This window comes from Acomys minous, assembly GCF_964271855.1.
Source record: "Acomys minous genome assembly, chromosome: 2".
NCBI lineage: Eukaryota > Metazoa > Chordata > Mammalia > Rodentia > Muridae > Acomys > Acomys minous.
In genome coordinates, this window is record NC_140484.1 from 123,297,185 (window position 1) to 123,320,194 (window position 23,010).

General features: G+C 42.1%; 2 protein-coding genes across 14 annotated transcripts in view; both read left to right on the plus strand.

Annotated features, from left to right (window-relative positions):
* SYTL2 (synaptotagmin like 2) overlaps positions 1-13,888 on the plus strand; it is a 108,129-nt gene extending 94,241 nt beyond the window's left edge. For all 13 annotated transcript variants that reach the window (XM_084759776.1, XM_084759777.1, XM_084759786.1 and 10 more), the window contains 6 exons: positions 1,125-1,227; positions 3,605-3,775; positions 5,880-5,958; positions 8,334-8,433; positions 11,324-11,529; positions 12,840-13,888. In XM_084759776.1, the coding sequence (XP_084615902.1) occupies positions 1,125-1,227; positions 3,605-3,775; positions 5,880-5,958; positions 8,334-8,433; positions 11,324-11,529; positions 12,840-12,985 (805 nt within the window). In that variant the 3' untranslated portion in view covers positions 12,986-13,888. The remainder of the gene's footprint in view (positions 1-1,124; positions 1,228-3,604; positions 3,776-5,879; positions 5,959-8,333; positions 8,434-11,323; positions 11,530-12,839) is intronic.
* Positions 13,889-14,020: 132 nt separating this feature from the next.
* On the plus strand, positions 14,021-20,305 carry CCDC89 (coiled-coil domain containing 89). The gene has a single exon (XM_084759865.1). It carries the CDS (start codon positions 17,613-17,615, stop codon positions 18,723-18,725), a length of 1,113 nt encoding a protein of 370 aa, XP_084615991.1. The 5' UTR covers positions 14,021-17,612; the 3' UTR covers positions 18,726-20,305.
* Positions 20,306-23,010: the final 2,705 nt, after the last annotated feature.

A 23,010-nucleotide genomic window follows, 5' to 3' on the forward strand; every position in this document is an offset into this window, starting at 1 on the left:
CTCTCTCTCTCTGGGAAACACTTCTCTCTTTCCACCTTGTTTTGAGGCAAGGTCTCTCTCCTTGATTCTACTGCTTCTCCACATACTCTAGGGAAATTGGCCCGTGAGCTCCTGGGGGCTGTTCCCTTCTGCCTCTCCTTCCCATATAATTGTAGAAGTGCTGGGATTACAGATGGCACACTGCCTTGTTTAGCTTTTATGTAAATTCTGGGGAGCCAAATTCAGGCCATCAGGTTTATGACTGAAAAACTTCCTTGGCCCTTCCTTTTTCTTTTGTTTTCACAGCAGAGCTTCATTGGCATCCTTTACTGGTTTTATAACAAATTTGGACCAAGAAGTTGTGTGCTAAAATTAATTGGTTCATAAGATGGTAACAAAACTGCTTTTAAAAAAAAGGCATACAAACCTCACAATCCCAAAAGCTTTTTCTGAACAGGAAACAAAACAAAAGAATTAATCATTATACTAGAAGTCTGTTGCCTACTTCCCCTCACACACCACATTAGGAAAGCTAAAGGAAAACAATGAATTCAAGACTGGATGTGGTGGCTCACACCTATAATTCAAGCACTTAAGAAGTGAAATCAGTTGTTTGAGGCCTGCTTGAACTACATGAAGAAGCCTAGATTTACATTAAAAAAGCAGAATCAACCAGGTACCTCAAAACACAGTGGAAGAAGAGAACTGATTTTAAAATCTTAAAACATTAAATGGCCCATTCTACTAAGGAACCTCTTAATCCATTTGAATGTTTAAAAATATAAATGCATAGACAGGAACATTTCTTTCTTTCCTTTTCTTTCTTTTTTAAAGATTATTTATTATGTATATAATATTCTACCTGCATGTGTGTCTTCTTACCAGAAGAGGGCACCAGATCTCACTATAGATGGTTATGAGCCACCACGTCATTGCTAGGAATTGAACTCAGGACCTCTGGAAGAGTGGACTGTGCGCTTAACCTATGACCCATCTCTCCAGCCCCAATATTTCTTTCTTACTGCTTTTATCAGCACTATAAAATAGTCTCTGCTCCCAGTTCTCGATGTATTTTAAAAGGTTGGTGTGAAACACAGTGTGCTTGTCTTCTCTGACTTTCATGTCCATCTGCGTCTCTCTTTTAGGTATGTGAAGACCTATCTGTTACCAGACAAAGGCAAAATGGGCAAGAAGAAGACCCTCGTGGTGAAGAAGACCCTGAATCCCGTGTACAACGAGATATTGCGGGTATTTCTAAACTCTGTCCTCAGATAAGGCTTCTGTGGTTACTGGTCTTTAAAATAGCCATGTCCAAGGCAGGCAGTGATGGCACACACCTTTAATCCTGGCACTTGGGAGGCAGAGGCAGGTGGATCTCTGTGAGCTCGAGGCCAGCCTGGTCTACAAAGGGAGTCCAGGACAGTCAAGGCTACACAGAGAAACCCTGTCTTGAAAAAAACCAAAAACCAAAAAAAAAAGAGTCATGTTTGCTTGGATGGTGTCTGTACAGAAAACACCAACACCCATCCTCAGCTCTCATCATCTTTTTCCGGTCACACTGTGTTCCCTTCTGTAACTCAGCAGAAGCTCATCTCACGCTTGCTTCCACATTTCCTGTTCCTTCAGGCAGAAATAGACTTCCTCCCAATCCTTCCATAACTGTATCTTTATTTTTATAATATATTTTATTAATTTGTTCATATTACATCTCAATGGTTATCCCATCCCTTGTATCCTCCTATTCCTCCCTCCCTCCCATTTTCCCCTTACTTCCTTCCCCTATGACTGTGACTGAGGGGGACCTCCGCACCCTGTGTATGCTCATAGGGTGTCAAGTCTCTTCTTGGTAGCCTGCTATCCTTCCTCTTGCTCAACCATGTTCATAGCAGCCTAATTCATAATAGCCAGAACATGGAAACAGCTTAAGTGTCCCTCAGTAGAAGAATGGATAAAGAAACTGTGGTACATTTACACTATGGAATACTACTCAGCTATTAAAAACAAGGAATTCCTGAAATTTGTGGACAAATGGATTGATCCACAACTGTATCTTAAGCTACTCTTAAATGTGTCTCCCTTAGCAACCTGAATTCCTCTATTGCCCACTGACTCCATAGTTTGTTTATAATAGGCTAGGCCAACACTCAGTGCTTTAGCTTTGACTCTAAGTGGTAAGTTCTACAAAGGCAAAGACTACTCCTGTGACGTGTAGAGACTGAGTACGCCGGGGCAATAACTCTTGCACCTCAGATCTGAGAAATGAGGATAATGGTAGCTTTTGTAACTGTGAAGGGAAAATATTGACAACTCATCTAATGCCTTCAGAAGCCACAGGCAAGACCTTAGATGAGCTAATGCCCCATATTAGACATTCAACACATACTGATTTGCAGCACAGCATTTAGAGTAGGGAACACTACAGAAATGTTTATTGGGAGGATGGATGCATGGCTGAATAGTGAATGTCAGATTTCCTACACACCTACATCGTTTTTCTCCCTACATGCAGTGTCATGTGATATCAGTCATGATTAACAAATCACATAAAGGTGAAAATAATAGGTGTTTCTGAAAACTGTGAGTATTTGAGAATCTTCCAGGAAAAGGGGAAGCAGTTAAGTGACACTGTCTGTCATCCATGGAGGACTAGCCATCTGTGGATTCGTGTGACAACTTTGTAATTACTACTGGACTGTGACATATCCCAGGACCCTAGCTATTTCTAGGTCAGCTGCCTCAACCCTATACTCAGGAAAAGCCAGCTAACTTAAATGGTAAATTCAGAGAACGGTAGGTCTGATATGACTGAAATGGGCCTTCAAGTAATGTACCACAAAACCAAATGGAAAATATTTTTAGATTGGAAGTACTATTATTTTTTCCATGATTGTATATAATCAAGGATTGACTTAATGTGAAAAGAAAAACTGTTCCGGCACTAAGTCTTTTCTACCTAACCATGTGAGGCGGGAAAAAAAAATTACTTTTTTTAAGAAAAAAAATTGTTTCGATCTGATAAATCAGGAGGTCTGTTTGTAGCAGCAGATGGTACATGGGGGCAGTACCTTGTGCTTAACTCTTTTGTGAAGCTGAAACTGTTTTAAATAATGAGGACTAGCTATAGGTGACACCAATAATCTGAGTATACGGAGAGGATGTAAGAGAGATGCTCTGGCTCTCCTTGGCTACACAGGAAGTTCTGTATAGCAAGGCCTTGAAAGAGACCTTATCTTAAAAAAAAAAAAAGTTAAAAAAAAGTCCTTGTCTTTAAGAACTAGATTCAGTCTGAGGTGTATTATTAGATTGAACCTGATTTTACGATATATCTAGTATAGAAACACCCAACAAAGGCTGAATAATTGACTTCTGTTTTTAGAATGTTGCTTGCAGCTATGGTGTCTGAACCTTTTCCAGAAGAGGGGAAAGCATCCACTTTGGTGAAAAGATGAGGCTTGAGCTCTTTGAAATCAGACCCTTGGGGTAATTTGCCTTTGCAAGCCTTTTGAGACCTGAAACCAAACAGATGAGAAGTTTGGATCCACACAGCTGACTTCTCATCTCTGTGGCATGACTTTGGCATGAGGTAATGCCAGTCATCATTTTAATTTTCTTTTCTTCTCTTCAGTATAAAATTGAAAAGCAGCTTTTAAAGACACAGAAGTTGAACCTGTCTGTTTGGCATCGCGATACATTTAAGCGCAACAGCTTTCTGGGGGAGGTGGAGCTTGACTTGGAATCGTGGGACTGGGACAGCAAACAGAACAAACAGCTGAAGTGGTACCCGCTGAAGAGGAAGGTGGGTTCGGACTCCTTCTTTGTGTGTGGCAGGTCGGTGTGGGACCTGGTGTACAGGGAAGAGCCCGGTTGCGTTTATCTCACAGCACCAGTGTGGAACTTGGGATCCTTTGAGGCTAGGATTGAACATAGGTTGTGTACATTTGGTGAAGAAAGGCTTTTTAAAAACTTATTTGGGGAGCTTAAATCATTCAAAGCACATGCTTGACTTTAGTCTTCAAGAAGGTCATTTAAGTGTTGCTTGCAGCCCTTTGAAATCTGAGATAGACTTTTCACCTGGCTTGTGGTCAGATTATCCCTTGAGGAAAATGTGCCTTGTTTTATCTGGAGTCAGGGTACTATTACACAGGCCCCGCTTGCCTGGAACTTCCCTCATTAGCCTAAGGAAGTCTCAAACTCAGGATCCTTCCGGCTTAGCCCCAGCTGCTACCATTTTGCGCATGCTCCCCCACACTCAGCTTGTACTATTCGTTCTGACCAAATTATTTAATGTTTGTACCTGATATAATTATCGACATGTTTGGATGGAAATCTAGTGTCTTAATATTTGTGTTACTTTTTATTGCTTCCTTAACGGGTAATCAATTATCCCGTAATTCTCTTTTATCTCTATTAACACAGAGCCCGTAGTTTCTTTTTTCACTAATAATATTTATCCTGGAATTAGAAATGCCTACTGTGGGGCTGAGGGTTCTGCTGAATGGTACAGCACTTGCCTAGCATGCGCAAAGGCCCTGGCTTTGATCCGCAGCACAGGATCGATGTGTCTAACCCAAATTAGGGGCTTCTGCCACATCCAGACCAGGGGAAGAATCAAAAGTATTTTACTCTATTAACTCACGTTGGCCGTCTCTTGTGGTACCTTTAGTCACACTGTCATTAACTTTGTCCTTAAACTCCCCTATGGTAATTCTGCAGTACAGAAAGGTTCATTTAGGCTTGACCACGTTTGCTTTCTGTGTCTTCGAGCCTCTTCATCGTGTCTTCCACCGGTGTCCTCAGAAGGCCCCACTCTGATTGGCCTCTGAGATCTGACGCGATTACACATTCAGGGTAGACTGGCCTTTGACCCCTTGCTGAGTCCTGCCAAGGACTTCCCTTTACTTTTACTTTCTGTGGTACTGACTGGCATGTCAATAGCCTTTTTGGCTTCCTTTGCTTCATGACGTACTCTTCACATTTATCTTTGGAGGATATTTTTGTTCAGTTGTGAGGTTGAAATTGATCCCTATGTGAAGACTTTAAAATGTCATTCCATTGTGTTCTGACTTCTGTAATTTTTATTGTAAAGTTGCCTGTTAATCTTTTTTTTTTTTTCCTTAAACCCTTTAGAAGATTATGCCTTTGTTTTTTCTTTCAGATTTTAGGCCATTTTGTCTTTTGGCAATTTTATTATAACGAACTTTAGTGTCATCTTCACTTTCTTCTCTGTTTGGGGTTTTACTTAGTCCCTGTAGGCACTTGAAGCAGAAGCCAGGGAGGAATGCTGCTTACTCCAGGACCATGGTTAGCAAACGTAGGACCACCCACCTACAGATGCTACCACCCACGATACCTGGGCTCTCCTGTTTCAATCAGGAATACCCCTCACAGGCGTGGACATAGGACAGTCCATTTGAGGGAATTCTTAACTTGAGCCTCCCTCTTCCCCAGTGATTTCAGGTCTGTGTCCAGTTGACAACAAAGGGTGAGCAGCATGCATCCTTGGTGTCTGTTTCAAGTTCCCAGTCTGCTGAAGGTCCTGCCTGGCCACGGTTCCTGCCTTGACTTCCCTCAGTGACAGACTACAAACTGTAAAATGAGATAAACCCTCTCCTCCCCAAACTGCTTTTCAGAATGCTTTATAAGAGCAGAAAAGAGCACGCTAGAACAGAGTCCATGGCACATTTTCTGAGTATGTTGTGAGGTCTTCAAGGATAGGTGACATTTTTCCCCTTAGTTATAAAAAAATAATTGTGTAGCTTGAGTGAAGAGGAAAAACTGCATTTGGAGCATACAAGTGATCTGTGTTCCCAGAAACGGACAGACACAGTCCTCTAACAGAATATTGACAAACGGGGTGGAAAACTGTGTCTCACACCTGCTAACACTCCTTTGTTTTCCAGACAGCACCAGTGGCCCTTGAGACAGAAAACAGAGGGGAAATGAAGCTAGCTCTCCAGTATGTCCCAGAGCCAAGCCCTGGTATGAAATTTCTGAGTCTTTACAGCTAAACCCCTCTGCTTATCTTTTTGCCCTCCAGAGATAACGTGGGTTCTGGTACATCTTCAAAGATGAATTCCTGAGCAAACATACTAAGTTAATAATTGAATAGACCAAAGGAGTCAATTCAACTATATACTAGAAAAATCTCACTATTTCACTTATGGCAAGAAATATGTAATCGTTATTGGCTCAACCATTCAGCTCAGTGATATGAGCTGAATTTATATTGCTGAGGAGCAGATTCTCAGAATTTTTCTCATCTTGCCCCATTAAACAACACTCTACCCTTTAAACAGCAGCTCCCATTTTCCCCACCCCAGAGCTTTAAAAACGCCAATTTATTTTCCATTTCTATGAGGAAATCCTGTGTTCTGTCTTTTCCAGCCTTGTGTATTGTCCTTGTTTTGACTTCCTCCTGGTCCCTGAAAATGTTCGTGTTTGTACCATGTGAGTGGGTTTTGCTTAGTGACAATCTGGGCCTGTTGACAGTGCTGTGATAAGGAAGAAACCAGAGTGTTTCTTTCCCAGGTGGGAATGAAAAGGATTCATGGGAACTCCCTAAGAAATCGGAGCTCCTTCATCTTCCCTTCTTAGTCTCATTAGGAGAAAAGCTTTCTGTCTTGATTACTGATCGTAGCCTGGGCACTGGGGCCTCAGGTCTCCAGCCAGTTCAACAAGCCTGGCAGGAAATGAATGTCAGACCCTGGCAGCAACTCACTTGCCGGGAGATTGTCCTTAAGAAGCTGTAGAAATACAACAGTTGAAGCCAGAAGCTGCAAACTCACGTGTTCTGCAACCAAGCCGTGAAGCTATAGAGGCCAGGAATAATGCCCGGTGGGGCACAGGGTGACAGAGAAAAAGACATTGTACACTTAAGACAGCAGCAGCAGCAGCAGCAGCAACAATGGCAGGCAAAGTATATCTTTAAGCCAAAGTGTGGCCTGACCATTATCCTTTACCTTCTAGATATTTTTATATATAACTTTGTATCCTGCCACTTGAGGTCAATATGCACAGAAGTGCCATTTCGAATTTTCCTCACTGTGACTTGATGGTGAGCGCTGAGGGATTTTTGTGTTGCGACCTTCGTTCCTTGCCTGAGTTTTTACTCCTAGAGGCGCTTCTCCGTACGTTTTCCTTCCCTTCCCCAACGGATCTAAGTCTTAGCGGGAGACTCAGCTCCGCAAAGCTTTTCCTGACTGAGTTAGCATTCACTGAGCAGATCATTTCCCGAGCACTGTGCTAATAGCTTCTCAGTTTACACGATGCTTCATTTTTTTGTGCTTCCATTTGAATTAATTTTATTTAAATTCATTTCCCCTGTATAGCCATGTAAATTTCAAAGGGGGCACATTTTATTGTATTCCTTGTATGTATACATATGTGTGTATCTGCACACACACACACACACACACACACACACACACACACACACACTCCTATCTAAGTATGAGCACTTTATAGACATGGCTATAGATTTGTGAGTGTGTTTTAGTTGACTGGCCAGAAAAACCTAATGGTGTTCCTCTACTGGAACCGTGTAGCAGCAAGTTCAGACTAAGCCAACTTCCTAGTAATCATCTATGGCACTAACAAGCATGCATGTATATTTAATAGCCCTGCTACATGTGTAGGGATGTTTAACATGCGGAGGGGCTACAAAAAAAAAGCCTATATCCTAGGTTAGTTGCTATATGCTCAAATCTGCCTTTAAAATGTCTTACAGTTCACCAGCTCTCACTGGCAATGGTACTTGAAGGGGTTATGCATTGTCTTGAGATGTTTTGGATATAATTGTAAATACATGACCCACAGCCCCAGTGTCTGATGATGTTGAACCGAGTGAAACCAAAAAAGGACAAATGCTCTGTACTTGGAAGCAATATGTGTTTCTTGCTCTCCAGAATGATTTTTTCTCATTTTTTAAAATTAGTTGTTTGAGAACTTTATGCAGTGTATTTGGATCACATTCAACGTATTCCCAACCACTCCAGGATGCATCCTCCCTTTCCTTACCAATCCTTTGTGTCCTCTCTTCTTCTTTTTTTTCCCCCTCAAGTACAATTTGTGCTGTCCACATACTCTTCTTGACTGTGTGGCCTTAACCTCCAGAGTATGGGCAACCCAGCAGAGCCACACCCTTAAAGAAAAGCCACTTCTCCCTCTCTGAGCGCCTAACTGTTGCCGGCAGTTCCTGTTTTTGTGGAGCTCGCCCACCTCAGGATGCTCGCACTAAGAAGCTCACCGCTGAATGCCCATAAGCTTCAGCATTAGCTTGTGCTATTCTACATGCAAGGTGACATCTTTTCCAAAAAGAGATGACAACACATTTCATTTTCCTTGTTCAATTACAGGCAAAAAACTTCCTACAACTGGAGAAGTCCACATCTGGGTGAAGGAATGCCTTGATCTCCCACTGCTGAGGGGGAGCCACCTAAACTCTTTTGTTAAGTGGTAAGAACATTCACGACTCAACTTTCCTTAGCTCTCCTGTGGCCTTGTCTTTGCTGGCTGGTGTCAATTCTTCTCTGTATCAGTGGTGCTAACACCCATCAGCTATAGATTATTAGAGTTATGGAACTGTAAGAGTCTGTGCATCAATTCCCAGAGCTTTATTTGGTTTTAAAACCAACCCAATGGAATCATGTCTACAAATAAAGCTAGATATTTCAAACTCATATGTGCAGTGTCTTCCCCGGGTACCTCTGTTGCTGATGGCAATTCTTAGTACAAAATAGCTGTTTTAGTTAGGGTTTCTGTTGCTGTGACAAAACACCACAACCAAAAAAAAACAAGTTGGGGAGGAAAGGGTTTATTTGGCTTACATTTTTTTTTTATTAGTGTTCATTATGAAGGAAGTTGGGATAGGAACTCAAGCTGGCCAGGAACCTGGAGCCAGGAGCTGAGGCAGAGGCCATGGCTAGGGTGCTGCTTGATGGCTTGCTCCCCATAGCTTGCTCAGCCTGCTCTCTTATAGAACCCAGGATGACTAATCCAAGGATGGTACCACCCACAATGGGCAGGGCCTTCTCTGGTCAATCACTAATTAAGAAAATGCCTTACAGCTGGATCTTATGGAGGCATTTTTCAGTTGAGGTTCCCCCCCCTGCCCTGCCCCCCCCCCCCGGCCCTGACACACACACATCCCTTCAGATGACTCCAGCTTGTGTCAAATTGACATAAGACTAGCCAACACAATAGCTTACCAAAAGTTTAATGCTCGGTGTCACACTTCTTGGCTCGTTAGTGAACAAGGGAGAATTTCTCTTGTTTCCTATGGCTTTGGTCTATTTGCCAAGGTTTCCTTCCTTCCTTCCTTCCTTCCTTCCTTCCTTCCTTCCTTCCCCTATTTGAAAATATTTTGAGAGTGATTTGTCAAACAAGTCCCAAGCAGGAGTTAGCACGGAAGACACTTTGAATGTTCAGACAGCAAGCTTTCTTCTCTGTTGTACATACAAAATGACTGGCTTCTAGTAAACAACAGCTAAGTGGTTGTTGGTGTGGCCTTCTAGCACCAACTTTATCCATGGAGATGCTACTGGAAGATAAGTTGTACTATGTAGGCATATGTGACGTAGATTCCTGAGTGTATATGATATGGCACTGTTGGTTACACACATATGCACTCTGCCTAGCTGTTATCTGGTAAGATGATTCAATCCAGGCCAGTTTTTCTCACTTTCAGACTTTCTTGTCTTTATGAGAGACATGTTAACTTAGTGTCCACTTAATTATTATCATAAATGAGATACATGTGATTGCAAAATTGTCAAACCTAGCCCATTGGAGAGATATGTCTTTTTTCAATTTTGTATGACAATAATCTCCTAGATTGACAATCAGGAATACCCTAAAGTTCTGAACTGTCAAATTATTGGTTTCTGGAAACATCAACCAATGAGGCTCAAACTACAACAAAATTTCTAACATACATTAACTATCCCTTTTGGGTATATGAAGTTATGTGTTATGTGGCATATTTTCCATATTTAATCAATTTTTACTGATATTTTATTATATTGATATATATTAACCTGCACAAATTATTTTTTATATTCATAGGGCACAGTATGATTATTTTTACATTTTAATCAGTGGTTTATTACAAGATCAAAAGGACAATAAGATAGAAAGAGGCTAATGTCCATTGCAAACTTATAAGAAGGCTTTGTGCCTGAAAGTGTTTTTATGTTCTATCAATCAGTTGATTAATCTTAGTTATTCCCCCATTGACATATATCACTGTATACAATGCTAGATTATATAAGGATATTTTCATGCAAGTACACACTGTACCTTGAATCTTTCTGCTTTCCCCTCCTTTTCAACTTTCCCTCCTACTGTTTATTTCCTTTATTTTGTAGATAATTCTGCTTTTTCCTCTCCCTCCCTGCTCGCTCTCTCTCTCTCTCTCCCTCTCTCTCTCTCTCTCTCTCTCTCTCTCTCTCTCTCCCACACTCACACACATACACTCTATGTGACTTTTTGTGTCTTTCTGGGTCTGACAGTTCACTTGGCATCACTCTCTCCAGCTCATCTGTGCTAACTTCTGAGCATCCTCTAGCAATTCCACCACGTTAAGTACTCACTATTAACTGAACTGTGTGTATTGCGTGCTACTTCATTCTAGTGTGACTCTTACAAAGTCAGCCTCACCATTCCCACTTTGTACTAAGGAAGCAAGTGTCTGAGGGGTTGAATGTCCTTCCTGGAATTCATAGCAAGTCTCAGAGTCGGGCTTCAAACCCAGTTTAGCTGTTTCTGTGCCCACTCTTTCCAATACCATGCATCTCTCCCTGACTGTTACTGAACTACTAGCAGGGTCTCTCCATCACGCTGTGTGCATGCATGTGTGCTTGTCAAAGCCAGAGGAGAGCCTTGAGTCTCATTCTCAGGAATGCGGTCCCCTTGCCTTGAGACAGGGTCTTCCATTGGCCCAGCACTCACCAATTGGGCTATTTTATGTCTACAGAGATTCAGAGATTCTTCCATTTCTATCTAATTCCCAGTACTGGGATTAAACACGCACAGCACCCTGCTCAGCTTTTTGGTGTGGATTCTGTGCTAGAACTCAGGTCCTCATGCTTGTCAGAGCACTTCCCTAACAGAGCTGTCTCCCTAGCAGGGCTTTTGTTTTGTTCTGTGTTTTTGTTTGTTTGTTTGTTTGCTTAAGGCCTCAATTCAGTCTTCCTTCCTCAGCCTGATGGGCAGTGGATTATACATGTGAGCCACCTCACTTGGCTTCCACACTTTCTTCCTCCATTGCCTATCTGACAGCTGTGGTGAGGTGACAGGGTAAATGTTCACACATAAACTGTCCTCACATTACTCTCTCTTTTTGTAGTACCATCCTTCCAGACACCAGTAGGAAAAGTCGCCAGAAGACAAGAGCTGTAGGGAAAACCACCAACCCGGTCTTCAACCATACCATGGTGTATGACGGCTTCAGGCCTGAAGATCTGACGGAGGCCTGTGTAGAGCTCACAGTCTGGGACCATTACAAACTAACTAACCAGTTTCTGGGAGGTCTCCGGATCGGCTTCGGAACAGGTAACATTTGGTACAAGTTTAATTCTCTATGAGCTGAACTCTCCAGGAGATGCTGAAGTCCAAAGTGCAGTGAAACCATGGAGAGAAAGACCAGCAGTGTTGCAAGGCTTCTGGGTTAAGAGGACCAGTAGAGCCCAAGGGCTGTTCTTATTGAGTTTTTGTTCCTGCTGGACGGTTCTGAAATCAGAGCTTGAATGTTCTGACTTCATGGACAAATATTCTGAGCTGGTGCTACTAATGTGTACTATGGAGCATGTCCAGGTCACTCTGAGTGCATTGCTTTGATTGCATGGCTCAAGAGAGCTAAATAATGAGAATAGGTATGCTCAACAGGATGTGAAGCCCACAAGCAAGGAACATTTGTGTCCTCCCACATATAACACTTATGGCTAACGGTCTGCTTTGAACAATTATAGTGACTACCATTTATTTCATTCCTATGTTAAATGCGTTATCTACATTATTATATTTCTTCTCCCCTACTTTTGTTTTTTCAAGATAGGGTTTCTCTGTGTAGCCAACACACCCAGATCACATTATTTCTTAATATAGTTCCATGAGGCAGGTGGATCTCTGAGTTTGAGGCCAGCCTGGTCTACAAATAGAGTTCCAGGGCTATTACACAGAGAGACCCTGCCTCAAAAAAACAACCCGAAAAGCAAAACCAAACAACAACAACAACAAACTTTGAGCTTGGCATGGTGGTACACACCTGTAATCCCAGCACTCAGGGAGGCAGAGGCAGGTGAATTTCTGTGAGTTTGAGGTCAGCCTGGTCTACAAAGCAAGTTCAGGACAGCCAAGGCTATACACAGAAACCCTATCTCGAAAAAAACAAAAAACCATGAGGCAGTTCATAATAGTCCCAAAGGAATCAATAATATAATAATAATAATAATAATAATAATAATAATAATAGCAACAACAATAACAATAATAATAACAACAGTTAATGACAGAAGCAAGTTATGAAATTGAGTCTTTCAGGCAAAAAGCCTTAGTTAGTATTCCTAAGGGATCATTCGTGTCATCTCTAACTTGATACATAATCCTTCAAATTCCTCTCTGTCCCCAAGGAGCCATCATCTAGTTTTCACATGCACGTGAAGACCCATCATCTGGAGGTCATGAGGTTCACATAATGAAGCCACTTGGGTAGTAAAAGAGTTCTTCCTTATGCCCGGATGTGCTTTCCAGGTGTATGGGAACTCTCCCTGTCTTCCATGGTGGTTATAATTAGGGAATGACTAACCCCTTTCCTCCCCCACCCCTAGAGGAAATGTAAATGAAAATGTAAAACTTTCTTTCAGGAAAAAGCTATGGGACTGAAGTAGATTGGATGGACTCTACTTCCGAGGAAGTTGCTCTCTGGGAGAAGATGGTAAACTCTCCCAACACTTGGGTTGAAACAACACTGCCCCTCAGAATGCTTCTGATTGCCAAGATTTCCAAATGACCTGAGTCAGCTGATGCCACCACCACTCCCCAGGTGTCCAACTTTGAGGACAAATACCCTCACCTGTTGTCACTAGTGACGACCATGCAAGCATGCCCAAGTTAATCTGCATGCACTTCTTTGATTGCACGGAGGGTTGACTGCATGGCTCAAGATAGTTAAACAGTGGCAAGAGGTATCCCCAACAAGATGTGTGATGCCAACATTCAGGGAGATAGTTGGGCACACTAGGAGAATTGAACTGTTGCTTCCACACCAAAGAAAAAGCTACCTTAGCATGTTTCATACCACAGTCTTGTGTTGCAGTTCATGCCTGGCACTTGGTTATTAAAATGCTTGCTGGGCATATAAATAGCAAGGCTGTGGGCAAAGTGACAGAAAGATACTCCTGGGACAAGACAGAGAGGGAGAACAATAAAACTACATACGATGACAACTATTTACTTGTTAGTCTCTAATGAAACATTGAATTCCATCTTAGGGTGGTAAGACTGATTTTACTGCCCATAAATCTGCCTTGAAAATCCCCACCCTCCACCACCACCACCACCACCACCACCACCCCGCCCCCTGGCGCCTCACCCTCTCAGTCTCAAATGGACTTTGGTGCCACCTACTGGCTGCATATGGAATTCAGCTCTTGGATTACTTTGGTTTAATTTGTGCTAAAATGGGTGGCAAGTCTGAATTTTATAAGAGTATGCTAAAATATTACATATAATTGATGTTTTTCTTGTAGTTTTAGTGTATGGAAACAGCATAAAAGTAGTCGAATATATGCTTTGCTGCAAAGATTTAATTAGAATATAAATTGTTCAATTTAATTGTACTACTTACTATGTATAATTTTCATAAGGTATTTTGTAAAAACCCTTCTAATAAATTATCATGATTTAAATTGTATTGGTTATTAATACAATTAATTGGCTGTTAATATTTTGAGACTTTTCCTGTTCTTAGAAAACATATTTTGCGACTTCAGTTTGTTATGTCATATAACTATACAAGGCAATCAACAAACACAGAGCTCACTGTCTGTGAAATGAGAAGAGAGACATTCTAATTATCTGGTCGCTTGTCCTGGTTGTACAAGTTCCAGTTCATGCAATGTAGCTTGAGATTTAAGGGAGAGGTGTGAAAATGAGGGGGAAAAAAAGTTACAGTGAGTTCATTTACATTTTTGGCATTTTCTTTTCCCTTTTGGTAAAATGTCTCTGGCAAGTTCAGACAACTATATAACCCATCTTAATAGTTCTCAGCACCCTACCTTCTCATTGATGATGTCCCAATCTTCCTTACAGTTCCCCCTCCACCCACCCCTACCCACTCCTCACCCCCCCCCCCCGCCATCCCTCTCCTTTTGTTTTGCTTTTGTTGTTGTTGTTTTGCTTTGTGACCCCCTGATTTTTAGCCAGGGTAGTCTACTTTTAGCCACTGTAGCCTGGTTAATTTTCATTTTTTAAGTCTTTGATACTCATTTATTTCATTTTTGTTTTGTTTGTTTTTAAGACAGGGCTTCTCTGTGTAGCCTTGGCTGCCCTGGACTCACTCTGTAGACCTGGAAGGCCTCAAATTCACAGAAACCCTCCTGCTTCTGCCTTCTGGAGTGCTGGAATTGCATGCGTATGCCACCACGCCTAGCGTGATATCCATTTTTGCAAAACTTAAGTATTTGTTAAAATTTCCGTTTAGTAGGCCAAACCAATACACACTTAAGAGTGGTAACTAAGTGGTGGCTGTTACATTAAAGAAGAGCCTGTAGTTAGTTGACTAAAGAAACTGTAACCCTTTGACTGGTTTACTGGCAAGGCTAGAGCCAATTAATTTGTTTTCTGTTTCTTGCCAATGTTTGCTGTATAAAATACAACAGTAGAGCCACCCCACCATACTGCTGCTGGCTAGAGTTACCAGAACTGGCTGTGGTAGGAAGGGTTAGGGGGAAGTTGATTTGTAGGTTAATTTTTGTCATCTTGACAGGAGACCCTCAGTTGAGGAACCACCTCCATTACATTGGCCAGTGGACATGTCTGTGGCACGTTTGAAGGATTGATATGGGCGGGCCCAGCTCACTGTGGGTGGTGCCTCTGCTGGGCAGGTGGGCCTGGGTGTTATAAGGAAGCAGGCTGATGATAAACTGTCGCTGGCAACAAACCCTTCCCTCCTCAGAAGGCTTCCGGTTACGGCATTTATCACAACAGCAAAGAGGTGAGTTAGGGCAGGTTCTAAGTTCCTGTTAGACATGGATAGGAGCAATGAGCTCTGCCATGTTGACATGGACGCAGGCAACACCAAGGAATGTGCATTTCAAAAAGGTAGCAGATCTGTAAACCTTTCACCATAATAGGCTAATAAATAAGCAGAGTGTGGTGACTCACCACTCAAGAGGTGGAGATTTGAGATCAGAAGTTCAGAGTCGTGCCTGGCTACGTGGTCAGTTTAAGGCCAACCTGGGCTAAATGAAGGAAGGAAGAGATAGTGTAAAAGTTTGAGGAGACAGATATATCTAATCTGATTGGACATATATAATATTGTACAATACCCTTTTTAAATATATGTAATATTTATGCTTTTTTCAGTTTAAAAAGGTTCTAAAAGTCTAAAATGCCCAGTTTAGGAAAATTCCTAGTCCTCAGCTTTGCCATCCATGTATAAACAAGAAATTCATGACCTGGGAAACAATCCCAAATGTTTGAGACCAAATGCAACATTTCAACCCTTTGTCTTATGTTTTGTTCCAGGTGAAAGTCAAAGTATTTAAACATCCCTACAATAGTTCTAAAGACACACCATCTGGGTATATAAGAAGTCTAATTCTCCAACACAGCCATTACTCAAAGAGACAATGATTTCTCTGACCCTATATTTCACAATACTAAGTTTATTTTTTCATTTTTGTTTTTTTACATATATATTTATATTATTACACATATATACAATAAACTACATACAGCAAGAAGAACCACAAAACAATCATGAGTTACATTAATGTTACATTCATAGTGTTTTGGCTATTTGAATTTGGCCACCATGAAGAAAATATCTTTCCTATCTTGGTGAGTCTAAAATTCTGAATGTAAATCAATATCCATCATATCTCATCTCTGTCAACTTAAAACATCTATCTAGACCTAAAAACCTCTAAACCACTAAGCTTAATTATAAGGCTAAACTATCTGGCCTTTTACTCCATCAGAGACTTGAGAAGGAATACAATTAATTACCTGAGTAAACAGGGAGTGCAGGCTAGTAGCTTCTAAAATGAAAAAAAAAATGACAGACAGTTCTTGCCTGAACAGTCACCCAACACTCTGTAGATCATTAGAGCATCATCTTGAGCCTTCTGGCCCAGTATATCTGACACATATTTGTGTGGCAGAACTATTGAGGAATCCAAGTTTATTTTGAATACCAAGTCTTGTACCTTTCTAACATAAGTATTTCCTGTGCCATGAAATTTTTCTTTAAAGCCAAAAATGCTCAATAGCTGCTTCTCTTGTAGATTTAGATGCCAAGGTTTTTGATTGTTATGAAACAGATGGCAAAAGCTTTACACAAAAGATTTTCTTTCCGATTATTTTCCCAACAAACAGCTCCCCATGAGGGCAATTACTAGCTCAGAATACAGCTAAAGCACTTCAAGTTAGCATAGCACTCTCAACTGACTCTCACCTGTAACATAAAGCGCTTCTTTCTTTCGCCATCCCCGTACTAGTCCTGGGAGTCACAAAGGATAATGAGAGTTTTGTCTTTACTGCTGTCGGCGGGTGAAATGCTATCTTTTATTTACATTTGTGGAATCATTCTTGAGATTCAGTATCAGCTGTTTCTGCCCCTTTATCTTTGAATGTATTCATTTCTACCTTAACATGATGCTCTAGTAATGTCTCTAAGCTTTGCATTAAAATGTCAATCTTATCTGACATGGTAATCAAACATATTTGATTTTTTTACCTTGGGCGTCTGTTGTTGAACATCCATTTATTTCCGTTTCTCCAGCGTGTTAGGCACAAGTGTGATCATTATGGGTTTTTTGTTTTGTTTGTTTTGTTTTTTAATCTGATCTTATCTGTATTGTTCATTGTGTTTCCTTCTGTACATTTATTTTCCCCCAGTAAATAAAAACAGGAGTGCTGTGTGTTTACCTAAAGGTATCCTTTCTCAGATCTAAGGTGGGCGCTGAGGGAAACAAAAGAAATTTCACTGAGAACAGCTCAGCTGAGACTTGGCTCCAGACTCTCCTTTCTAAGCACGCATGCCTATGTTTCTATAGGCAGTAGCTTCTTTTCAGCACAAAGGCTAGACTAAGTCTGTGCAAGCCTGCTTTGTTTACTCTTATCAGAAACCAAGATCTGTCCCTCTGTTGTGGAGAGGAAGCTGACTTTGGTTTCTCTGCGCTGGACAGTAGCTGTGAGCTGAGAGCTGTGATTGGTTAAAAAGGCAGGCATAGCCTGACCGATTGGCTTCGGACTCCCCCTATTACCTCACTGCATTCTGAAGGTCTGTCCACCAATTACAGGAGCCCTTACTAGAAAAGCCAACTGCTGGAGAGAGAGCCAAGCGTCCATAGCAACGCCCTTTTGAAATCAGAGGGGGAAAAGGCTGAAATCAGCTCTCTGGCAGAGCGTCTATGCCGCAGGACGAGAAGACACTTAGGATGGATACCCCACCCCCGGACGAGGCCCTAGGAAAGCAAAACGAAAACCTGCAAAACCAGCATGAGGAATTGGGGTTTAAGGAAATGGACGGTCTGAGAGAAGCTTTGGCCAACCTTAGGGGACTGTCGGAGGAGGAGAAGAGCGAGAAGGCAATGCTCCGCTCCCGCATCCAAGAGCAATCTCAGCTCATCTGCATCCTGAAACGCAGATCCGATGAGGCCCTGGAACGCTGCCAGATCCTCGAACTGCTCAACACGGAACTGGAGGAAAAGAGGACGCAGGAGATGGAGAAGATGAAGCTCCAGAGTGCGCATGTCCAAAAGCTAGAGGGTCGCTTTATGACGCTGGCCGCCAACCATGAGCTGATGATCCGCTTCAAGGACGAGCACAAGAATGAAAACATCAAGCTGAAGGAGGAGAATGAGAAGTTGAGGCAAGAGAACAGCAACCTCTTCAGCCAGGCTCTGAAAGACCAGGAGGCCAAGGTTCTGCAGCTCACTGCACGCAACAAGGCCCTGGCGGAAGAACTGGAGGTCTTGAAACAGAGATGCGCCCATGATGCCAACCAGGCACAAGCCCGAGAGAAGGAGCTGCTCGGTCTGCAGAACCAGCAAGCCTGTGCCCATGCCAAGGAGACAGAGCAGCTGCGCAGCCAGCTGCAGAGCGTCAAGCAGCAACACCAGCAGGCCACCCAACAGATGGCAAAGGACCAGGAGGCGCATAGCAGCCTGAGCCAGGAGCTGCAGACCAGGCTACAGACTGTCACGCGTGAGAAAGAGGAGCTGCTGCAGCTGTCCATGGAGAGGGGCAAGGTGCTCCAGAACAAGCAGGCTGAGATCCGCCAGCTTGAGGAGAAGTTGGAAACAGCAGCCATGGCCAAGAAGCAAGCACTAGAACGCTTTGAGCAGGAGGCAGTGGCCGTTGATAGCAACTTGAGAGTTCGAGAGCTTCAGCGCAGGGTCGATGGGATCCAGAAGGCTTATGATGAGCTGCGTCTCCAGTCGGAAGCCTTCAAAAAGCACAGCCTGGATCTTTTAAGCAAGGAGAGAGAACTTAATGCCAAACTCCGCCATCTCTTTCCATAAGAGAAATTCTGCTTCCTATTGTCTCCAGTTAATACTTCAGATATTTGTGCCTTAGCATTATGGCAAAAGCAAAGATAATTGATTTACTATACTTTTAAGTACAAAAGCCACTTTACTATGACATTTTGTTGTTGCTCTTGTAAATGTTACTGCTCAGTTCTACCACCTAGAATACATTTAACCAGAGTCCCCACTGTGCCCTTGAAGTTTTCTTAAGATTATCCGTATCTTCTACCTCATAACGTACTCATTCTCAACCTCAGAGGCCTTCCTATAGCTTGAAGATTTTTTTTTTTAATTTAAAGGATCCTAAAATAAACATGCTATCGTGAAAAACAGGAAAACGCAGCCCCAACAGGCATTGCAGAACGATAGGTTTACCGCAGCACTGTAATTGAGATTGTAAGCAAACACCTGCTGGCATGGTAGAATAATACTCCATAGCAAAAGAGTCCAATTAGATCTGATTTTGTATTAATTTGCCAAAACGAAGGTATTATCATTCACTTGTTTACCAAAGCATACAAGCCAGCTCTGTTACACTCATTTTATTGTACATTAAGGCTTGAGTTCATTAAGTCAACCAGTTTTAGTATTTCCTGGACATTTAGCTCAGTTCTACTTTCTTGGTTTTCTCAATAACTGATAGGATTTAGATGCCGTACTGAGAGCCTCGATGGTTTAATTTTTCATTCTGGTAGGCAAAAACACCTCAATTTAGGGTAACTGTCATATCAGATTTGGTTTGATTTTTATAGTAGCTCATATATGTTCTGTTTGTATCAATATATTTTCTTGTATTTAATATTTGTGTTTTAAAAGTCTAAACTGAATGTGTATATATATATATACTTATTGCATTTTTGTAGGAATAATTCAGTTTTGTAGAAATAGCATTTTAACACAGTTAAATGTAGATTAATGTAAAGTTTCTTAAGGAAGTAAAGTCTTCAAGTTAATTATCAGAATATAGTTTATTTTCTTCCCCCCATATTTAGTCATTGTTATATATGCGAATACATGTAAGGTAGGTTATAGTATAGTAATTTTCCTCATTAATTTGGTGCCAAGAACACCAAAAATCACATAGCAAGTTCGATTTACTGAAAAATTTTTTCGTGTGGACTTTCTTTTTGTCTGTTGTTGTTAGTGTTTTTTGTTTCTTGAGAGGGACAGACAGAAAGAGAGAGACATGTAGTCCAGGTTGCCCTTGAACTCACTATGCAGACAACATCACAGTACAGAGGCAGAGGAAAGGGTGGGGATATGTCATCATTATGTATCAAATATTTTTTAGAGATTGGTTTTAGACTTTTTGTGTATGAGTGCTTTGTCTGCATGTGTGTGTGCCTGTGTCTGTGCATGTGCGTCTGTGCATGTGTGTCTGTGCATGTGTGTCTGTGCATGTGTGTCTGCATGTTTGTCTGCATGTGTGTGTGCCTGTGTCCAAGGAGCTTAGAAGACAGCATCAGGTCCTCTGGAAGTAGAGTCATGGAAGGTTGTGAGCCACCACATGGGGGCTGGGAACTGAACCAGGGTCCTCAGCAAGAGCAACTAGTGTTCTTTTTTTTTTCATTTAATTTTTTAAATTAATTTATTCTTGTTACATCTCAATGGTTATCCCATCCCTTGTATCCTCCCATTCTTCCCTCCCTCCCATTTTCCCCTTATTCCCCTCCCCTATGACTGTTCCTGAGGGGAACCTCCTCCCCCTGTATTTGCTCATAAGGTATCAAGTCTCTTCTTGGTAACCTGCTATCCTTCCTCTGGATGCCACCAGGTCTCCCCCTCCAGGGGACGTGTTCAAATATGGGGCACCAGAATTCGTGTTAAAGTCATACCCCACTCTCCACTCAGCTGTGGAGAATGTCCTGTCCATTGGCTAGATCTGGGTAGGGGTTGCAACAGGTGTTCTTAAGCACCGAGTCCTCTCTCCATTCCTTACGGCGTCAAACACTTTTCATTTCCCCATCAGACAACTCAAGAGAGGATGCGCTGTTGCTGTTTCATAGATGAAGCAGTGAGACTCTAAGAGGGCGCCTTATCTAAAGCCATGAAGCCCCAGAGGAGCAGAAGTGGGATCTAAACTGAAGGCTCTTAGGCAGGGTGCCATGGGACTCACTGACTTGCTTCTAATCTTTTGTTGTCACTGTCATGAAATTATTGTGTGTGTTTTTTTTTTAAATTATTGTTTTAACAAAGGTCCTCACACGCCTATTCTTGTGCATGGCACTAAAATCTTTGCTTCTTCCCAGTATATGAACTATCTTCAACACACACACACACACACACACACACACACACACACATGGAGGCCGGGGGGGGGGAGGAAGGAAGTGGAAGAGAGTGGAGAGGGAGAGAAGGGGGAGAGAGGGAAAGGAAAGGAGAGAGAGAGAGAGAGAGAGAGAGAGAGAGAGAGAGAGAGAGAGAGAGAGAGAGAGAGAATAAGTTTTATTCCTTGTGTGCCACATACATCACTTTGTACTTAATTGCTGGCCATTCAGGAATCAGCAGTCAGGCCACTGCTGCAGTGCTTCCCTCTATAAAGTAACATTTACCATTGGAACAAATTGACAACGTGTAAGTTGGTGTATTCTAAACAATTGTCCTTAAAGGGGGAAAAATTGAAAGCAAAACAACAAAACTTTTCTAAAGCAGACCTAATTTTTTCCCAACACTTAGAAGCAGTAACGCTAAAATGAAAGGCGGTAGAGACAAGACTCTAAACTTAAACCCTGTGTCTCTGTGCTGCAGAACTAAGCATGGTCTCTTGGATAAGTATAGAGCTGTAAGTCTTTGGTGTAGCCTGATGGGCAGAGTCTAGTCCTAAAGCTGCCTGAGATACTGCAAAGAGAAGCCCTGATGGACTTGTGAATTGCCATGCTTTCAGAGCATATTTCAGTGAGTGAAAACAAAACAAAACAAAACAAAACAAAAAAGGCGGGTTAGTTCCCAGTAAAGAATGGTGGAAAGCCTAGGTCTCCACGGCTGCTTTACTGACATTTTAAACACAAAGACTTGGAAGGAGCCATGGCACCAGGGAACCTTATTCCTTCAAGCCCTCTTTCACCAAGATACCTAGGCAGTAGCTGTGGCTGAGTCAGGGCACTGACCAAATGAATCTTCCCTCCCAACTATGAGACTGAGCAGAACTTTGAGATCTCACCTATTAAGCCACAAGGAAAAAGAACCGTAATCCGGACTTGTCTCCTTAAAAACCTACCCTACCCAAGCAGATGGTGTATCTTCCAGCATCCATTTTCCCAAACCAGGCCATCTGAAAATACTTAGCCAAGCGTTTTCAGAGGGCATGTCGCCATGATTAATTCAGATGAAGCAGGTTCCACCACTGTGATGGGAGTGAGGCTAATCTATGTTGTGTGATGGAGGGGGATGAATGTTTAATGGGCCACTAGCGGTGCGTGCTGTATTGCATCCACTTAAATTCCCACGTCCATGCCAGGCAGGGAGTACCTTAAAAGAAGTTTTATCGTGAATCTTGAAAACATGTATCAGGATGTGGAACGCTGGCTAAAAACTAAGCTTTTGAAATTAGTTTCTATCTTCCTAAGAGCAAACTGATATCTTCTAAATGCTAAAAACATAAGTCTAACTAACAGCCTGGGCTGTGTAGTTGAACCCCAGTACTTGATGATCACCTCACTTGGGAAAAAAAAAATCAAGAACCAAGCATTTTCCACTTGAAAAATCTGTCAGGTCCTTCACTACACATCTACTTGACTCTGGCATCCCACAAGCTCCAAGTCCCCAGGCCCAAGGAGATGCTGGCCTTCTCTGGTTGCCAGATTGTTTTCATGCATGCTTCTGTGAAATCATCTCAAATAATTTTCACACTGAAGGTTTGATGAAGTTTGAATCTTAAATGTCCACATGCCCATGTTGCTAAAGGCTTGGTCCCCAGAGGGCGCGCTAATGGGAAGTGGTAAGACTTTAAGAGTTGGGAATTAATGGAAGGTCTTTAGGTCACTTGCTGGATCCTTTCCTCTTCCTTTGCTCACTGACCATGAGGTGGGTCGTTTTGCTCTGCTGTGTGCTTCAGACATGATACCTTGGCATGTCTCCAAAGCAAGGGGGCTAATTAACCCTGGACAGAAACTGCAAAGCTACAAGCAAAAATAACCCTTTTCCCTTTATCAGCCAACTGTCTCAGAATTTGTTATCGTTATGGAAAGCTATCACAAGATTATATATCCATTGCATCTTTATAATAGCAAAAGATTAGAAATAGCTTATACAGCATTAAAGATCAGTTAACTCTACCTGT